The sequence below is a fragment of the Nycticebus coucang genome, chromosome 8, assembly GCF_027406575.1.
Source record: "Nycticebus coucang isolate mNycCou1 chromosome 8, mNycCou1.pri, whole genome shotgun sequence".
NCBI lineage: Eukaryota > Metazoa > Chordata > Mammalia > Primates > Lorisidae > Nycticebus > Nycticebus coucang.
This window is the reverse complement of record NC_069787.1, coordinates 97,984,208-98,004,397: the sequence shown is the minus strand read 5'-3', so window position 1 is coordinate 98,004,397 and position 20,190 is coordinate 97,984,208. Positions and strand designations below refer to the sequence as shown.

Here is a 20,190-nt window from a genome sequence, read left to right as displayed (position 1 = left end):
TCACACCAGAATTCTATCAAACCTTCAAGGAAGAGCTTATTCCTGTTCTACAGAAATTGTTCCAAAAAATTGAGGAAGAAGGAATCTTCCCCAACACATTCTATGAAGCAAACATCACCCTGATGCCAAAACCAGGAAAAGACCCAAACAAAAAGGAGAATTTAAGGCCAATCTCACTCATGAATATAGATGCAAAAATTCTCAACAAAATCCTAGCCAATAGATTACAGCTTATCATCAAAAAAGTCATTCATCATGATCAAGTAGGCTTCATCCCAGGGATGCAAGGCTAGTTTAACATACGCAAGTCCATAAACATTATCCACCATATTAACAGAGGCAAAAATAAAGATCACATGATCCTCTCAATAGATGCAGAAAAAGCATTTGATAAAATCCAGCATCCTTTTCTAATTAGAACACTGAAGAGTATAGGCATGGGTGGCTCATTTCTGAAACTGATTGAAGCTATCTATGACAAACCCACAGCTAATATTTTACTGAATGGAGTAAAACTGAAAGCTTTTCCTCTCAGAACTGGAACCAGACAAGGTTGTCCTCTGTCACCTTTACTATTCAACATAGTGCTGGAATTTCTAGCCAATACAGTTAGGCAAGACAAGGAAATAAAGGGAATCCAAATGGGAGCAGAGAGGGTCAAACTCTCCCTCTTTGCTGACGACATGATCTTATACTTAGAGACCCCCAAAGACTCAACCACAAGACTCCTAGAAGTCATCAAAAAATACAGTAATGTTTCAGGATACAGAATCAATGTCCACAAGTCAGTTGCCTTTGTATACACCAATAACAGTCAAGATGAGGGGCTAATTAAGGACACAACTCCCTTCACCACAGTTTCAAAGAAAATGAAATACCTAGGAATATACCTAACGAAGGAAGTGAAGGACCTCTATAAAGAAAATTACAAAATCCTCGGAAAGGAAATAGCAGAGGATATTAACAAATGGAAGAACATACCATGCTCATGGATGGGAAGAATCAACATTATTAAAATGTCTATACTTCCCAAAGCAATCTACCTATTCAATGCCATTCCTATCAAAATACCAACATCATGCTTTCAAGATTTGGAGAAAATGATTCTGCGTTTTGTATGGAACCGGAAAAAACCCCATATAGCTAAGGCAGTTCTTAGTAATAAAAATAAAGCTGGGGGCATCAGCATACCAGATTTTAGCCTGTACTACTAAGCCATAGTGGTCAAGACAGCATGGTACTGGCACAAAAACAGAGCCATAGACACTTGGAATCGAATTGAAAACCAAGAAATGAAACTAACATCTTACAACCACCTAATCTTCGATAAACCAAACAAGAACATACCTTGGGGGAAAAACTCCCTATTCAATAAATGGTGTTGGGAGAACTGGATATCTACATGTAAAAGACTGAAACTGGACCCACACCTTTCCCCACTCACAAAAATTGATTCAAACTGGATAAAGGACTTAAATTTAAGGCATGAAACAATAAAAATCCTCCAAGAAAGCATAGGAAAAACACTGGAAGATATTGGCCTGGGGAAAGACTTCATGAAGAAGACTGCCATGGCAATTGCAACAACAACAAAAATAAATAAATGGGACTTCATTAAACTGAAAAGCTTCTGTACGGCTAAGGAGACAATAACCAAAGCAAAGAGACAACCTACACAATGGGAAAGGATATTTGCATATTTTGAATCAGACAAAAGCTTGATAACTAGGATCTATAGAGAACTCAAATTAATCCACATGAAAAAAGGCAACAATCCCATATATCAATGGGCAAGAGACATGAATAGAACCTTCTCTAAAGAAGACAGACGAATGGCTAACAAACACATGAAAAAATGTTCATCATCTCTATATATTAGAGAAATGCAAATCAAAACAACCCTGAGATATCATCTAACCCCAATGAGAATGGCCCACATCACAAAATCTCAAAACTGCAGATGCTGGCGTGGATGTGGAGAGAAGGGAACACTTTTACACTGCTGGTGGGACTGCAAGCTAGTACAACCTTTCTAGAAGGAAGTATGGAGAAACCTCAAAGCACTCAAGCTAGACCTCCCATTTGATCCTGCAATCCCATTACTGGGCATCTACCCAGAAGGAAAAAAATCCTTTTATCATAAGGACACTTGTACTAGACTGTTTATTACAGCTAAATTTACAATCGCCAAAATGTGGAAACAGCCTAAATGCCCACCAACCCAGGAATGGATTAACAAGCTGTGGTATATGTATACCATGGAATAGTATTCAGCCATTAAAAAAAATGGAGACTTTACATCCTTCGTATTAACCTGGATGGAAGTGGAAGACATTATTCTTAGTAAAGCATCACAAGAATGGAGAAGCATGAATCCTATGTACTCAATTTTGTTATGAGGACAATTAAGGTTATGCGGAGTGGGGAGGAAAATTAGAGGGACGGAGGTGTGTGTCACACTTTATGGGGGCAAGACATGATTGCAAGAGGAGCTTTACCTAACAATTTCAATCAGTGTAACCTGGCTTATCGTACCCTCAATGAATCCCCAACAATAAATTAAAAAAAAAAAAAAATAGCCGGGCGTTTTGGTGAGTGCCTATTGTCCCAGCTACTTGGAAGGCTGAGGTAAGAGAATTGCTTAAGCCCAAGAGTTTGAGGTTGCTGTGAGCTGACACAGCACGGCACTCTACCGAGGGCGATACAATGAGACTCTGTCTCAAAAAAAAAACAAAAAACTTGAAATGCCTCTGAATGGTATATATTATTAAGTTTTTAGTCAACAGAATTTTTGTTAGATTAATTCTTTAAGAATGAAACTACTTTAATTTCTCCATTTTTCTCCAAAGAATTGAAAAAGTATGGGTTCGAGATGGAGCTGCATATTTTTATGGCCCCATCTTCATTCACCCAGAAGAGACAGAGCATGAACCCACAAAAATGTTCTACAAAAAAGAAGTATTTCTGAGTAATCTGGAAGAAACTTGCCCCATGACATGTATTCTAGGTAAGTATCTGTGCTTTTTCATTTAATCACATTCATTCCATAAAAACTGATTGAGTACTGCTGTGCTAGACACTGTTCTGGGTTTTATGTATATAGCAGTGAAAAAATGTAAATCTCTGCTCTCTTAAAGACTTACATTGGGGCAGAGGTTGGAGAGTCAGTAAATAAATTAAAAAATAAGTACATAGAACATCAGGTAGTAATTAGGGCTATGAATAAAAATAAAGCAGTATAATAGGATAGAGAGTAGTATTAAGGTAAGGTCCTGCAGTCAGACAAAACTTCACTGGTAGGAGACTTGTGAAAAGAACCCTGAAGGAAGCAAGGAAGAAATTTTACTCCCTTTAGACACAACAGATGCCAAATGCAAAGGCATATTTGGGAAACAATAAGAAAACTGGGTAAGGCCAGGCGCAATGGCTCATGCCTGTAATCGTAGCACTCTGGAAGGCTACGGCGGGTAGATTGCCTGAACTCAGGTGTTGGAGACTAGCCTAAGCAAGAGTGAAAAACTCTAAAAATGCCCAACTCTAAAAATAGCTGGGCATTGTAGTGGGAGTCTGTAGTCCCAGCTACTCTGGCGGCTGAAGCAAAAGGATTACTTGAGCTCAAGAGTTTGAGGTTGCTGTGAGCTGTGATGCCACAGCACACTACCAAGGGCATCAGAGTGAGATTCTGTCTCAAAAAAAAAAAGAAGAAGAAGAAGAAGAGTGGTTAAGGCAGGACAGGGGAATGTGATAGGGGATGAGCCCTCTGAGGTGGACATCTGATCATGGTAGGTTCTATAGACAGAGTAGATGGGAAGTCCTGGAAGGGGTTGAGCAGAACAGTGGTATGAGCTGAAACATGCATTAGAGGAATCACTATGGCTGCTGTATGGAGAATATGTTGTACGAATAAGGTAAGAAACAAACCAGTCAAAAGATTTATAATCTCTGTTGGACTCTTAACCCTTGTAATGTTATTGTCCTGCATTCCAGACTCCTGTTTCGATTTCTGTTCTGTCAAGTATACCAAGTGTTTAGGGTAGTGTTTTCTTTATTAGATCTAATTGTATGCATCACATACCAGGATTATTTGCAGCTACTGTGTTTCTTCTGGCCCTGAATTAACTCTGTAGCTTACTTATGCCAGCTCTTCCTTACATCTTTTAGAATGGTTTTCTAAAAGATTACTAGTCATAAGCTTTACATTGATTGCTCATGGTTTTCTAAAAGATTACTAGTCATAAGCTTTACATTGATTGCTCATGGTTTTAAAGAAGCCATCGTGTTCACAACCAAAAAGAAATTTGCAGATTAAAAGATAATTTAGGGGGCAGCACCTGTGGCTCAAAGGAGTAGGGTGCCTGTACCACAGTGGTTACAGCACCAGCCACATACACCAAGGGTGGTGGGTTCAAGCCCAGCCCGGGCCAGCTAAACAACTGCAACAAAAAAATAGCTGGGCATTGTGGTGGGCGCTTGTAGTCCCAGCTACTTGGGAGACTGAGGCAAGAGAATGACTTAAGCCCAAGAGTTTGAGGTTGCTGTGAGCTGCAACGCCACGGTACTCTACTGAGGGCGACATAATGGGACTATGTCTCAAAAAAAAAGATAACTTAGACTGGGTGGCACACACCTATAATCCTAGCACTTTGGGAGGCCAACAAAGGAGGATCACTTGCACCAAGGAGTTAGGAGACCAGCCTGGGTAACATAGCAAGATCCCATCTCTATCCAAAATAAATAAATAAATAAAAATTAGCCAGTTATGGAGGCACATATTGTAGTCCTAGCTACTTGACAGGCTGAGACAGAATAATTGCTTAAGCCTAGGAGTTTGAAGTTGTAATGAGCTATGATTGGACCACTGCACTCCAACCTGGGCAATAGAGTGAGATTCTGTCCCCCCCCCCAAAAAAAAATATGGGGGCGAAGGCCTCAGCACTCATAGCTCATTGGCTAGGGCACTGGCCGCATACACCAGGGCTGGCAGGTTCGAACCCAGCCTGGGACTGCTAAAAACAACAATGACAGCTACAACCAAAAAAGAAAAAAAACAGCCATGCATTGTGATGGGTGCCTGTAGTCCTAGCTACTTGGTAGGCTGAGGCAAGAGAATTGTTTAAGCCCAAGAGTTTGAAGTTGCTGTGAACTGTGACACCACAGCGCTCTACCGAGGCAACATAGTGAGACTGTGTCTCAAAAACAAAGTATTAAAAGAGTATTTTTATACTTACGCTATTTTATTACTTTAATGTTTGGGGGTGGGGTGTATGAGGGTGCTGCCAAATATCTCCAAAAGTCCCCACCTTCTAACACTGTTGCACTGTGGATTAAGTTTTCAGCTATTGTGTTTCTTCTGGCCCAGTTAACTCAGGGCTCCTGTTAAGTGGGTTTGCTCTCTCTTGCAGTCATGCCCTTCTGCCTTCTGCCATGTGATAATGCAGCAAAGAAGGCCTTTACTAGATACTATCACCTTGATCTTAGACTTCTCAGCCTGTAGAACTGTGAGAAATTGTAAGTTACTTAGTCTGTAATTTTTCTTCATTGTAAGTTACTTAGTCTGTGAGAAAATAAATTTTTCTTCATTGTAAGTTACTTATTCTGTTATAGCAGCACAAGCAGGCTAAGACAAAATGCTTTCAACAAAATAATTATACTTCAACTACTCCTCCCTGAAAGAATTCCAAGGTAGGTAAAATAAAGGCAGGCACCTTGTGTTAGTCTGCAGGAAGCCACCCAACAGATCAAAACAGATAACCACAGTTTGTTGGGTTTTTTTGTTTGTTTGTTTTCTTTTTTAGAAGACAGTCTTAGTTTGTTGCCCTCGGTAGGGTACCATAGTGTCACAGCTCACAGCAACCTCCAGCTCTTGGGCTTAGGCGATTCTCTTGCCTCAGCCTCCTGAGTAGCTGGGACTATAGGCGCCTGCCACAACACCTGGCTATTTTTTTGTTGCAGTTTGGCTGGGGCCGAATTCGAACCCGCCACCCTCAGTATATGGGGCTGGCGCCCTATTCACTGAGCCACAGGCGCCACCCTGATAACCACAATTTTTTAAGCACAAGGACTGCTCTGCTCTCTCCAGCACCAAAAACTCACACTAGGAATGCAGGCTGCCATCTTCAAGACTGCAGCTGAGACAGAAAGGGGGCTAGGGGAAGGGTAAGGATGAATTAAAAATGCCACCAAGCTGCCAAGTTTCAGTCACTTCTTTTAAAAATGAGCTTCGTTAATTGTAAACCTTTGACTATTTTCCAGAGTTTTGATAAAGTTGATTCTGATAGTTTTTCCTAGTTTTTTTCCAGTATTTCTGTGAAAAAAATGACCCTTGGAATTCTCTACTCCTCCATTCTCACTGACATGATTTGTATTAATTCCTTTCTAAAGACACCTATTAGAGTGTATTGCATTCTACAATTTATATACCAGTTTGATATCTAAGATATAATTTGATTCTCAACATGACCCTGTAAGAAAGATGCTGATATTTTCAATAAGGTGAAGTTACTGCCTATGGGGTGGGCCAGAACTAAAACCTACATTTTCTCACTTTACTTTGTTGTGCCCAGGAGTTCCACAAAGACCACACTGCCAAACAAGTTAAATTTAAAGAGGAGTCCTTTTATTGAAGAGCTAGCCAGCGACTGCCTCAGTGTCCCAACATGGAGTTTCTGAGAGCAGCCCCAAGTGTTTAAGGGGTTGAGTTTTTAAGGCTTGATCTACATCCTGGTTGGTACACAGGCTGTCCAGGTGCATCCGGGTAGGGTAGCAAGCAAGCATTGTATAGAAGCAAGGATTTTGCGGTTAGTCATACGTTATACATCTTTGTTTTAATATTTTCCCCCTGTACATCTTAGTTTCAGTACTTTCCCTGTCTAAATCTTAGTTTTAGTACTTTCCCCACTTGTTATTGTTTAAAAGTCACTCCAGGAACAGTTGGTACCTACTGGTCTGTTTCCCAGGGAGTTAGCCAAGCAAGAAATTTGGAGTGAACTAGAAGCAAGAAATTATTTAGTACTTTCCCATCTATCTTGGGAGTGAACTAGACTTATTTCAGCTTTTTTTGAAAGCTTGCAGTCCGGAAATTTGCCAGGAGTTAACTGGTATTTTTCCATTATAGCCTAGGCCTGATACCTTTCTGTCTTAGCCTAGGCCCACTAGAACTAACAAGTTAGTTTATAGGCATCTGGGCGAGTGTAAGGAGGTACCAGTAATATTAGGCAGGACAACAGGCATACAATAAGACATATGTTTACTGCATCTTGAGATAAAACCAAAAAGAAAATGCACATATTAGGCTCAGCACCCGTAGCTCAGTGGCTAGGGCACCAGGCACATACACCAGAGCTAGCAGGTTCAAATCCAGCCTGGGCCTACCAAACAACAATGACAACTACAACCCCAAAATAGCAGGGCATTGTAGCGGGTGCGTGTAGTCCCAGCTACTTGGGAGGCTGAGGCAAGAGAATCAATTGTAGCCTAGAAATATGGGGAGGGAGGAAAAAGACTGGGGGGGGGGTAAAAAGGGTGGAGTGGGGGTGGTTGGTGGGACCACACCTGCGGTGCATCTTACAAGGGTACATGTGAGACTTGCTGGGTGTAGAATGTAAGTATCTCGGCACGGTGACTAGGAAAATGCCAGGAGGGCTATGTTGACCAGTGTGGTGAGGATATGTCGGATGGTATATAAAGCCAGTGTATGGTGCCCCATGATTGCATTAATGTGCACAGCTATGATTTGATTAAAAAAATTAATTAAAAAAAAGTAAGAAACAGAAGTCTAAAATAGGGAAAATAAGGAGATGAAAATTCAAGAGAATCAACCAGGAAACCGTGGCAAACAAAAGAGAAGTATTGAGTATAAAATGAGCAACAAATCTGTTATCTTAAAAGGTTCAGTAATAAGATAAAATACCTTGGATAAAATTTAATGAGGTATGTGCCACATCTGTATGAAGAAAGTTTTTAAATGCTTTTGAGGGATTCCTTGAACAAATTGAAAATCTTACCTTGAAGTTAGATAAGTCTTGATGTCAAAAGATGTCCTTTTGCCTAAATTAATCTTTAATGTGATCAAACAGGTAGACCATTAGAAGAATTTTCTTATGAGGAAGTTGAAACTAAGTAAACTGATTTTTAAAATCTTATCAAAAAAGAAGCAAAATAAAAATCATAAAAATTCTGAAAAGCATAGTGAAAAGGGGTCTTTCCTAACCAGATATTGAATTATAATTATTATATTTAATTAACATTTTTACCATAAAAACCATTTTTATGGTATGTGAGTAAACACAATAATTGAACAATATAGAAAATTTAGCAGTAGAGGCTTAGCGTCCTGTAGCTTCAGCAGCTAAGGTCATAGCTTGCGGGTTCAAATCCAACCCAGGCCTGCCAAATAACAGTGACAACTACAACTAAAAAATAGTGGGGCATTGTGGCGGGTGCCCATAGTCCCAGCTACTTCGGAGGCTGAGGCAAGAAAATCGCTTAAGACCAGGAGTTGGAGGTTGCTGTGAGCTGTGACGCCACAGCATTCTACCCAGGGTGACAGCTTGAAGGTCTGTCTCAAAAAAAAAAAAAAAGAAAGAAAGAAAGAAATTTAGCCATAGATTAAAGTATAATTTAATACATGATACAGGTGGCATGCCAAATAAGTGAGGAAAAGCATATTTTTCTCTAAATGCTATTTGGAAATGGATAGCTATTTTAGAAAAACAAAATTGTAGCCATATCTCACTCTTCACGATAAATTCCCAGCTGAATTATAGATTTACATGAACATAGGATGAAGCAAAAAAGATACCAAATGAAATGATGGGAAAGAAATTTTTTTAATTTCTGACATCAAACCCAAAACATATACGAAAAAAGATTGATAAATTCAACTATATAAAAACGCGAACTATCTGCATGACCCAAATTGGCAGAAGCAAAGACAAATGACAACCTTGGGGAAATATTTGCAGTGTATATCATAGACAAAGATGTAATTTCCCAGTCTGGGCATGGTGGCTCACACCTGTAATCCTAGCACTCTGGGAGACCAAGGCAGGTGCATTGCCTACCTGAGCTCTTGGGTTTGAGACCAGCCTGAACTAGAGCAAGACTCCATCTCTAAAAATAGCCAGGCATTGTAGTGAGCGCCTGTAGTCCCAGTTACTCCGGTGGCTGAGGCAAGAGAATCACTTGAGCCCAGGAGTTTGAGGTTGCTATGAGCTATGACACCAGGGCACACTACTGAGGGTGACAAAGTGAGATTGTCTCAGGGGAAAAAAAAAAAAGGTAATTTCCCTCATGTATGAAGAGTTCCTATAAACTAAACAATTAGAAATAGATCAACATTCAGTAGGAACATGAGCAAAGGTTAAGAAGAAAGAGCAAAAAAATTACCATTGGTTCTTACTGTTTTGTTTGTTGAGACAGTCTCACTCTGTTGCCCTGGGGTTGAGTGCACTGCTGTCATCACAGCTCACAGCAGTCTCAAACTTTTGGGCTCAGGTGATCCTCCTGCCTCAGCTTCCCAAGTAGCTAGGGGTACAGGTACCTGCCACAACACTTGAATAATTTTTTCGTTTGTTTGTTTGTTTAGTAGAGATGGGGTCTTCCTCTTGTTCAGGCTGGTCTTGAACTTCTGAGGTCAAGCAATTCATCTGCCTCAGCCTCCCAGAGTGCTAGGATTACATGCATAAGCCACTGTGCTCAGCCTACCAGTAGTTCTTAAACAAATGAAAATATATCCAATCTCAGCCATTACAGAAATCCCCCCACTTTGTTTGAGATTACCTGTCAAATTATCAAAGATCCAAAAGATATTTTATGCTGGTTGACCAGCGTATATGAAATCAGTATTCACCTACTTACTTCATGGTAGCCTGTGAATTAGCACAACCTCAAAGGTAAGTTAATTTGATAATACCTATAAAAACTAAAGTGTACATTCCTTTGCCCCAGCTTTTGTACCTTTAGAAATTTATACTTCAGAAGTATTCACTTGTGTAAACTTTTTTCCAAAATCAGTTCTGCCACTGACCATGCAAATTGATGTATACGTATGTATCTAAAATTGTTTATTACAACATTGTTTAGCTTCCAAAAATTTGGAAACAACCTAAATAGCCCTCATTAGGCAACTAGTTAAATAAATCTGGTATGTTAACACAAGCAGTGATTTTAAACATACATTATTTTGTGACAAAATTTAGATGCAAGCAGTATAAGTGATATGCTACTATTTATGGGAATTTTGTTGTTGTTGTTGTTGTTTTTGGATACAGAGTCTCACTTTGTCGCCTTTGGTAGAGGGCATAACAGCTCACAGCAGCCTCCAACTCTTGGGCTCCAGTGATTCTCTTGCCTCAGCCTCCCAAGTAGCTAGGACTACAGGAACCTGCCACAAAGCCCAGCTGTTTTTATTTTATTTATTTATTTATTTATTTATTTATTTATTTATTTATCTTGAGACAGAGTCTCACTATGTCGCCCTTGGTAAAGTGCCGTGACATCAACAGCTCACAGCAACCTCCAATTCTTGGGCTTAAGTGATTCTCTTGCCTCAGCCTCCCATGTAGCTGGGGCTATAGGCATCCACCATAACGCTTGACTGTATTTTTGTTGCAGTTGTCATGGTTGTTTAGCTGGTCCGGGCCAGATTTGAACCCACCAGCCTCTGTGCATGTGGCTGGTGCCATAACCACTGTGTTATAGGTGCCAAGCCATCTGGCTGTTTTTGGGGTTTTTTTGACACAGAGTCTCAAGCTGTCACCCTGGGTAGAGTGCTATGACATCACAGCTCACAGCAACCTCAAACTCTTGGGCTTAAGTGATTCTCTTGCTTCAGCCTCCCAAGCAACTGGGACTACAGGCGCCCGCCACAACCCCTGGCTATTTTATTGTTGCGGTTGCCATTGTTGTTTTAGCTGGCCCTGGCCAGGTTCTAAACCTCCAGCCTGTTGTATGTAGGCACCGCCCCCTGTCCTGGCTAATTTTAGAGGTGAGGTCTCACTCTGGCTCAGGCTGATCTCAAACCTGTGAGCTCAGACAATACAACTGCCTTGGCCTCCCAGAGTGCTAGGATTACAGGTGTGAGCCGCCGCGCAAGGCCTTGTGGGAATTTTTTATTGTGTTAAAATATATTTAACATAAAATTCATCAATTTAATCATTATGTACAGTTACAATTCATTGGCTTTTAGTCCATTGATAATACTGTACAACTATTACGACTATCCATTTTTAGAACTTTTTTATTATCCCAAATAGAAACTCTATCATATTAAACAGTAACTCTTCATTTTCCCCTTTCTCCTTCCCCCACCCCTTAGTAATCTGTTCTACTTTCTATGAATTTTGTCTGGGTCCTGTATACAAATGGAATTATGTAATAGTTGTTGTTTTGTGTCTGGCTTATTTCACTTAGCATTGTTTTCAAGTTTCATCCACATTGTAGCATGTGCTGAATAATATCCCATTGTATGTATATCCCATTTTGTTCATCCATTTATATGTTGATGAGCATTTAGGTTGCTTTTACATTTAAGTTGTTGTGAATACTATCAGTATGATCATTGGTGTACAAATATCTGTTTGAGCCTCTGATTCCAATTCTTTGAATATGTCACTTGAAGTAGAATTGCTGGGTCATATTGCTCTGTGTTTAAATTGTTGAAGGAACTGTCAAACTATTTTCCATAGCTGTTGCACAATTTTAGTAGTCCTAACAGTGATATATAAGGATTCTAATTTCTCTTCATCCTTGTCAACATTTATTTTCCTTTTTTTTTTTTTTTAATAATAGTGGGTATGAAGTAGTATCTCATTGTGGTTTTGATTTGTAGTTCCCTAATGATTAATGATGTTGAGCATGGTTTTGTGTACTTATTGGCCGTTTATATATATATCTTCACAGAGAAATTCCTGTTCAAATCCTTTGCTCATTTTTTAATTGGGTTATTTGTCTCATCATTGAATTGTAGAAGTTCTTTTTTTCTTTTTTTTTTTTTTGAGACAGAGTCTCACGATGTTGGCCTCAGTAGAGTGCTGTGGCATCACAGCTCCCAGCAACGTCAAACTCTTGAGCCCAAGCGATTCTCCTGCCCCAGCCCCCCAAGTACCTGGGACCACAGTCGCCTGCCACAGTGCCCAGCTATTTTTTGGTTGCAGTTGTCACTGTTCTTTAGCAGGCCTGGGCCAGGCTTGAACCCTCCAGCCTCCGTGTATGTGGCTGACACCCTACTCACTGAGCTACGGGCGCTGAGCCTAGAAGTTCTTTATATATTTTAGACTCTTACTAGATACATGTTTCACAGATACTTTCTTTCATGGGTTTTCTTTTCACTTTCTTTTTTATTTTTATTTTTATTTTTATTTTTTGAGACAGAGGCTCACTTTGTCACCCTCGGTAGGGTGCTGTGGCATCATAGCTCACAGCAACCTCAAACTCTTAGGCTTAAGTGATCCTCTTGCCCTAGCCTCCCAAGTAGCTGGGACTACAGGCGCCTGCCACAACGTCTGGCTATTTTTAGAGATGAAGACTCACTCTGGCTCAGGCTGGTCTCAAACCTGTGAGCTCAGGTGATCCACCTGCCTCATCCTTCCAGAGTGCTAGGATTATAGGTGTGAGTCACCATGCCTGGCCCCACTTTCTTTATAGTATGCTTTAGGGTACAAAAATTTTTTTTAATTTTGATAAAGTCTAGTTTATTTCTTTTGGTTGCGTTTGCTTCTGGTGTCATATCTAAGAAATCATTGCCTAATCCACGGTCATGAAGATTTACCTCTAGGTTTTCTTATAACAATTTTCTTTTTTTTTTGTAGAGACAAGAGTCTTACTTTATCACCCTTGGCAGAGTGCCGTGACGTAATAGCTCACAGCAACCTCCAGTTCCTGGGCTTAGGCGATTCTCTTGCCTCAGCCTCCCCAATAGCTGGGACCATAGGTGCCCACCACAACACCTTTTGTTGCAGTTTGGCTGGGGCCGGGTTTGAACCCACCACCCTCAGTACATGGGGCCGGCGCCCTACCCACTGAGCCACAGGCACTGCCCTCTTCTAAGAATTTTCTAGTTATACCTTTCACATTTAGGTCTTTGGTCCACTTAGAACTAATTTATGTATATGGTAAAAGGTGGAAGTTCAACTTCATTATTTTGCATGTGAAAATCCAGTTGTCCTAGTACCAGCTGTTGAAGAAACTATTGTTTTTCCCCATTGAATTGTCTTGGAACCCTTTTCAAAAAATCAGTTGCCCATAAAAACCCCATTGTATGGATTCATTTCTAGACTTTCAGTTCTGTATAGCAGTGATCTATATATTGTCGCATCCTTATGCCAATATATACCCCTTTGTATCTTTTTAATTTTGAATCACATAAGTACATTAATTCAAAACTAGTAAAATTCGGATGGCGCCTGTGGCTCAAGGAGTAGGGCGCCGGCCACAATTACTATGACCACAATTTACTCCTTTAATTTCTCCCCCAATCCCCAATTTTCCCTTCCAGGAAAGTGTGCGGTGTTATCATTCAAGGACTTCCTCTCCTGCAGACCAACTGAAATACCAGAAAATGATATTCTGCTTTGTGAGAGCCGCTACAATGAGAGTGACAAACAGATGAAGAAATTCAAGGGACTGAAGAGATTTTCACTCTCTGCTAAAGTGGTAGATGATGAAATTTACTATTTCAGGTAAATCTTTAAAAAACTAAGGAAGAAAACACTTCAGCTAACTGATATCAAAGTAGCGTAGTCCAGGACTGGATGCAGTGGCTCATACCTGTAATCCTAGCTCTTTGGGAGGCTGAGGCAACAGGACTGGTTGAGACCAGGAGTTCAAGACCAGCCTGAGCAAGAGCAAGACCCCATCTCTACAAAAACTAGAAATATGAGCCAGGTATGGTGGCACATGCCCGTAGTCCCAACTACTTGGGAGGCTGAGACAAAATTGTTTGAGCCCAGGAATTCAAAGTTGCGGTGAGCTATGATGACATACTGCATACTGTGCTCTGGCCCTAGTGACAGAGTAAGACCTTATCTCAAAAAAGAAAAAAGTAAAGTTTAGTGTTGTTTTCTTTATTTCATCTTCAACTGGATGAATATGAATTTCAAATAAAAAATATTAATTCAGTTACAGATTAAAAGAAAAGCTACATAATCTGCTGAGGAGACCTAGTAACTACTCTAACAGTGTCCTTAGCTTAGATTCCAGTAATTATAAATCAAAAGCAGAAATACTTGCTTCTGGTTTACACTCTTTTGGAGATTTCTCAATTCCACAGATTATGAAAACTCTTTTCTCTGCAACTAGATCCCAATTTTGGACCTAGTAATTTTGTGAATATTCGGCAGAATCCTAAAAGCAAGCATCTCTAAGTGGAAGTGACTTCATAAATACACATTTAGAATCTTTCCCTTGCTACCCTTAGAGTATACATTGAAGATTGCAGGAAGTCACTTCTATACACTGAAGATAGAACACTGCTTTCTGACTAATCCTGAAAGGTAATTTTAATTTTTTGATGTCACTTTCAGAAAACCAATCATTCCTCAGAAGGAGCCCTCACCTTTATTAGAAAAGAAGATCCAGTTGCTAGAAGCTAAATTTGCTGAGTTAGAAGGTGGAGATGATGATATTGAAGAGATGGGAGAAGAAGACAGTGAGGTCATTGAACCTCCTTCTCTACCTCAGCTTCAGACTCCCCTGGCCAGTGAGCTGGACCTTATGCCCTACACACCTCCACAGGTGAAGGTGACAAGTTCCTGTTACACCTTGGTTTGCAGCAGACTCAAACCGAAGAGCCATTCAGCCCCTCTATTTGGGAGCTTTACCCTAGAATTCTGCAGGAAGGAACAGATTTTTTTTTTCTTCCTCAGTGCCCTATATTTATTTTTAATTGACAGAAAAAAATTCTGTATCATGTCAATAATTAATTATGCCATTATATTAATGCCATTAATAGTTTAAAATCTAATATCTTCTTGAATTTTATAGATAGCTATTTGTAGTACAGGCTTAGTTACAAGACTCTCCCTGCTTCATACTGAAGAAAAACAATAAGGAGCTTTTATTGCCTATATCTTTTTAATTTCTCCTTCTTTAGGACCTCATTTTTTGGTTGAGGATGATTCCTGTTAGTATTTTTTTTCTTGTTTAGAATTGTGTCAAGACTTAATTGTGAGGTCACCATTACAGATTGCAGTCATGGAATTCAGTGAAATTTTCATTTATTTTTTACTTGGTAAGAAACAAGGAAGAGCTGTGTTTTGACCAAGAAAATGGCCAGCTATACACTAAATATGTCTATAAAATAGTACCTATTAAATCATGTGTTCCTGGCTTCCAAAATTTTTAAGCAGTTAACCAAATGCAGTGTTCTGATGTACCATAAGAGCTTTCTATCTTACAGTCTACCCCAAAGTCTGCCAAAGGCAGTGCAAAGAAAGAAGGCTCCAAACGGAAAATCAACATGAGTGGCTACATCCTGTTTAGCAGTGAGATGAGAGCTGTGATTAAGGCCCAGCACCCAGACTACTCTTTCGGGGAGCTCAGCCGACTGGTGGGGACAGAGTGGAGAAACCTTGAGACAGCCAAGAAGGCAGAATATGAAGGTAAATAGAGACTAGGCACAACTGTCTCAACTTTCTAAGCAAAGGGGTGTTTTCAGGAATGCATGTGCCTAAACAGGTTTTACTCTCTTGTTCCTACACTTGCCATGTGAACTTTGTGTTGGGTACTGTTCCACATGGCACCCAAAAGCAGTTTAGATGCCAGCCTTGTCCTGACTAAGCAGAGCGCTACCCCTCACTTGGCCTCTGATCCCAGTGTGGTTTTCCCCCAACCCCAGATTTTTCAAACAAATATTTTGCTGTTTAAAATTGCATGATTTGTTTTTTCAATGAACCCTATAAGCACATGTCCCTTGAGCTAGGGAATGATTATATAGTGATGCTAAATATAATTTTAATTAAAATTCATCTGAAAGGGGTCTTTTAAAATCAGTGTTCTTCTGGTAAGCCTTTGATAAACCATGTTTGTTGTTTTTTTTTAAGGGGGGAGAGAGGGAGGAAGAAAGGCTGACAGTGAACCATATATTTAAATTCCAGGCTGAGGCTTTGCTAAAGTAGTATCCTAGGCCAGTCCTGGCCTATGCTATGTCTCTATTTATAGCTACTGTTAAGGCCCTTGGAGTCTCTTTAGTACAGCTCAAATGTATTTCTTTTTCTTTTACTCTATAATTAAATTACTTTGGGCCGTGAGCTATCATTGAGAGATTTGGCAGTTCTTAGCCATTTAGGGACAAATACTTCAGAAAGATTTTAGGAGTTTTGTTGGTGGTGTTTAGTGTTAGGCACATCTTTAATAAAGAAATGAGTAGTAAACATTAGATTAGGTGGGACTATTGTCCTTAGATCTATATATTTTCCATTTGGAATGTTATATATTGATCATTTTGTCAGTTTAGAGCTCTTCACTGTATAGTGGTCAACCATTAACATTTCTTGGCTGGATATAAACCCATTATTTTCCAGTAAACACAGATTAATTATTAAGGCTGCCCCCTTTATTAGTTCATGAAGTCTTCAAAGAAACCTTCCTTTAAAAAAAAAAAGTTTTATTTCTCTCATTTGTTAGAATTGATTGCTTATATTATAAAATTATCTGACAAGCTCTTCTAAGGATCTTCCACACAGAACCCTAATTTTGCAAGATGCTCAGCCAAAAAACATTTTGTGGCAAAACCAGTTTCAGAAGCATTCCAAACTCTGTTGGAAACATATGGTTCATATTCCTATGCTTAAAGACTTTTAAAATCTACAGTAAAGATCTTGGCTTTTTGATCAGCTTAAGCAAGAGTGAGATCCTGTCTCTACTAAAAATAGAAAAAATACTAGGGCCATCATGGGCACCTGTAGTTCCAGCTACTTGGGAGGCTGAGACAAAAAGATTGCTTGAGCCTGAGAGGTTGAGGTTGCTATGAGCTGTGATGATGCCACAGCACTCTACTAATAAAAGAGCTTACTTTTTTTTATTATCTGGCATTTTCTGAAATTAACCACATATTTGTGTAATGCCTATTCATATCCTGAAAAACTAATATTTTGCAGAACATTCTTTGAAAAACCCTAGTCAATTCCACAAGAACCTAGAACTTTGGGGAGCTGTGCTGTTTCTGACCTTAGTGAAAGTTAAAAACAAATACACTAGTTGGAGGAGTGTTAGAAATTAAGCTAACACTATGTAAAGCCTGTTCTAAGGCAAACAGTACTGGGTGGCTGGTTATTTAGGGTCTGAACAGGAGAGAGTTACCTGGAGATGTTGGAGCAGGGGCTGGGTGTGGTGGCTCACGCCTGTAATCCTAGCACTCTGGGAGGCCAAGGCGGGTGGATTGCCTGAGTTCACAGGTTTTTGATAACAGCCTGAGCCAGAGCGAGACTTTGTCTCTAAAAATAGCCAGACTTTGTGGCAGGCGCCTGTAGTCCCAGCTACTTGGGAGGCTAAGGCAAGAAAATCGCTTGAGCCTAAGAGTTTGAGGTTGCTGTGAGCTAATGATGCCATGACACTCTACAGAGGGCGAGAAAGTGAGACTCTGTCTCGAAAAAAAAAACAAAACAAAACACTGGAGCAGGGCTGAAGAGTGAGAGAGATAATGATGGCTTCCAGGAAATTTTCCCAAATCTAAAGGAGACTCAGAAATTCAGTGAAAATCCAGTTGAGGGGAAGTTATGTGACTCAATAGCATCTGCCTGAGATATAATATCTGAAATCTTGGTGTTTTCACTCATTAAATTCAAAACCCAAAGTTTGGGGTTTGGAGGCTTAGTGTTTAAAAGTTCTTTTTTCTGGGCGGCACCTGTGGCTCAAGTAGTAGGGCGCTGGCCCCGTATACCAGGGCTGGCAGGTACAAGCCTGGCCCCAGCCACAACTGCAAAAAAGAATTCTTTTTTCCAAGACAACCTTACTGGGTTTCTCCCAGAAAGGACCAACAGGTAGTCAGTGCAATATTCAATCCATTGAGTTGAATTTTTCAATTTCACTTTTTTGCTCTCCCATTTTATTGTGTCATTTGTGTAGTAAAAATACTAGAATTTAAGGTGGAAGTCTACTTCCATCAGTTTTTTTACTGCTAACTCAAGGAAACAGGTTGTTCAAATGGCCTTTGTCCCTCACAAAGAGACTATAAAGTGGAACAGTGTTAGTGAATGATGATAAGTCTTTGTATACAATTCTGTCACAGCCAAGGGGCCTTTGACTTGCTTAACTTTCATACTCTTAACACTAAAGGAGGACTGGAACTGTTACTTCTTGATTCTTTTTAAAGCCATGTGACCTCAAACTATTTTCCCCCTCCTCAAATCACTGATAGTCTTGAATTCCTGTTGGAGGGTTCATGTGTGGCTGTTAAGAGTGTCATATAAGGAGTCAGGGCCACAGTTTGCTGCTTCTGTCTGTGTCCTAAAACAAGTCACTGCCTGTCTTCCAGCCTCCATTTGCCCATGTGAAGAGTGGGGGGATTTCCTCTTTTATGAATGATGAAGCAGAAGAAACCCTATATGGTGGGAACTTAGGGAATACAGTGTTTCTAGAGTTGTTCAGAAAGATCCAGCCTGCTAGTTCCCCAAAAGACTGGGAATGTCATCATTGAGTCTGCTTGCTTTGGGGCTTCAGGCAGGGTAGCCCAAGGGAGTAGGGGGGTAAGGAGTAGCAGGGTGTTCTGTAACCCAAAACTACCAAGCAAATGTCCTTCATGCATTTCGGATGAAATAAGAGTGGATTCTGGAATTTTCGCTGATTTGGGATGATTTGTGGTCAGTTTTGAACTGCTCAGCTGTAGTAACCTGGTTCTTTAGGACATTGTCCACTGCTACATATGTTTATCTATAATTTCCTGATGATTGTAGCCTGGAGTATGATGCATTTTTTTCCTTGGGATTTATTAAACATGACCTCTTTGCTTCCTTAGAATGTAGAAATTAGTGTTTACTTTCTCTAAAACCTTACGGAGGAGGCAGTAAGCTACTTTTCCCTTACAGAGTTAATTTTCTTCAGCTGCTAAACCCCATGACACTAATGTTGAGTCCTCAAATCTTAGTACAATTGGGTACAAAGAAGCAGGAAATATAGTAAGTAACAATTATACCAAAAAATTATAATGGGCCATGGAATTGCTTCATGTTGAAATTATAAATAATCTATAATGCTATTAATACTAGAATAATGGTAGCGCTTCTCATCTTCAGGGTGCCTCATGAGATTAACCATGGTGGTTATGCTGGTGACGTGTTTAAATAAAACCTGTGCTTTCTGAATGTGTGTTGCAGTCTTAACATTCTTGAAATCTTTGCAGAGCAGTTCTCAAGATGGGATAGGAAAGCTGGACTCTAGGTTACCAAGTGAAATCGGCCCGACTTCTCCTGTGTTGAGACTAGTCATCTACTGTTCCTTCCATAGAGACAGAACTGTTGCCTGTGTTTTTACTAGTCCTGTTGAATGCAATGGATGGTATTTTGAATTCCTGGGTTAAAAACAGAATTGAAAATCTGAAATGCCTTTACAGAGCGGGCAGCTAAAGTTGCTGAGCAGCAGGAGAGAGAGCGAGCAGCACAGCAACAGCAGCCGAGTGCTTCTCCCCGAGCAGGCACCCCTGTGGGGGCTCTCATGGGGGTGGTGCCACCACCAACACCAATGGGGATGCTCAATCAGCAGTTGACACCTGTTGCAGGTAAAAACAGGAGCTAAGACCATTTTTTTCCACTTTAAGAAATTCCTTCATTTTTTTTTTTTCTCCAATGAGAAGTAGGCCACAATCTGTAGCCTTTTCTCATGACAGATTCAGAGTCTGAAGTCATCCATGTCGTCCTATATTACCTTTCCCATATGGGCAGTGCTTCCTCTCTGCACTAGAAATGGGCCATGGGCCCAACCCTGGGAACTGGTAGGGAACAGCTCTCCCCTGGCTGTGGGCATGGTCTGGCGATGTTCTCCACCCCAGATTATTCTTCATAGAGTGATACAGCAGAAAGCATTAAATAGACCCTGATTCTCTTCTAGAGGAAACACAAAACCAGTCTTTAGGGTTATGGATTTTCCCCTCTCATTCCAGTATTCAGTTTGCCTTGTTCTGCTGCAGCCATCCTTAAAAGACTGACCATTTCAAAGGACTTTTTGACAATGAATTGTAAATCCTTTCTTGGTTACCAG

The 20,190-nt window shown here is 40.2% G+C and overlaps 1 protein-coding gene across 12 annotated transcripts in view; it reads left to right on the top strand.

Moving 5' to 3' along the window:
* Positions 1-20,190, top strand: part of PBRM1 (polybromo 1) — a 159,820-nt gene that overhangs the window by 123,077 nt on the left and 16,553 nt on the right. For 7 of the 12 annotated variants that reach the window (XM_053600122.1, XM_053600125.1, XM_053600124.1 and 4 more), the window contains 5 exons: positions 2,850-3,007; positions 13,496-13,679; positions 14,523-14,733; positions 15,398-15,599; positions 19,547-19,711. In XM_053600122.1, coding sequence (XP_053456097.1) covers positions 2,850-3,007; positions 13,496-13,679; positions 14,523-14,733; positions 15,398-15,599; positions 19,547-19,711 — 920 coding nt within the window. The remainder of the gene's footprint in view (positions 1-2,849; positions 3,008-13,495; positions 13,680-14,522; positions 14,734-15,397; positions 15,600-19,546; positions 19,712-20,190) is intronic. The other 5 variants (XM_053600130.1, XM_053600129.1, XM_053600127.1 and 2 more) reach the window with 1 other exon arrangement.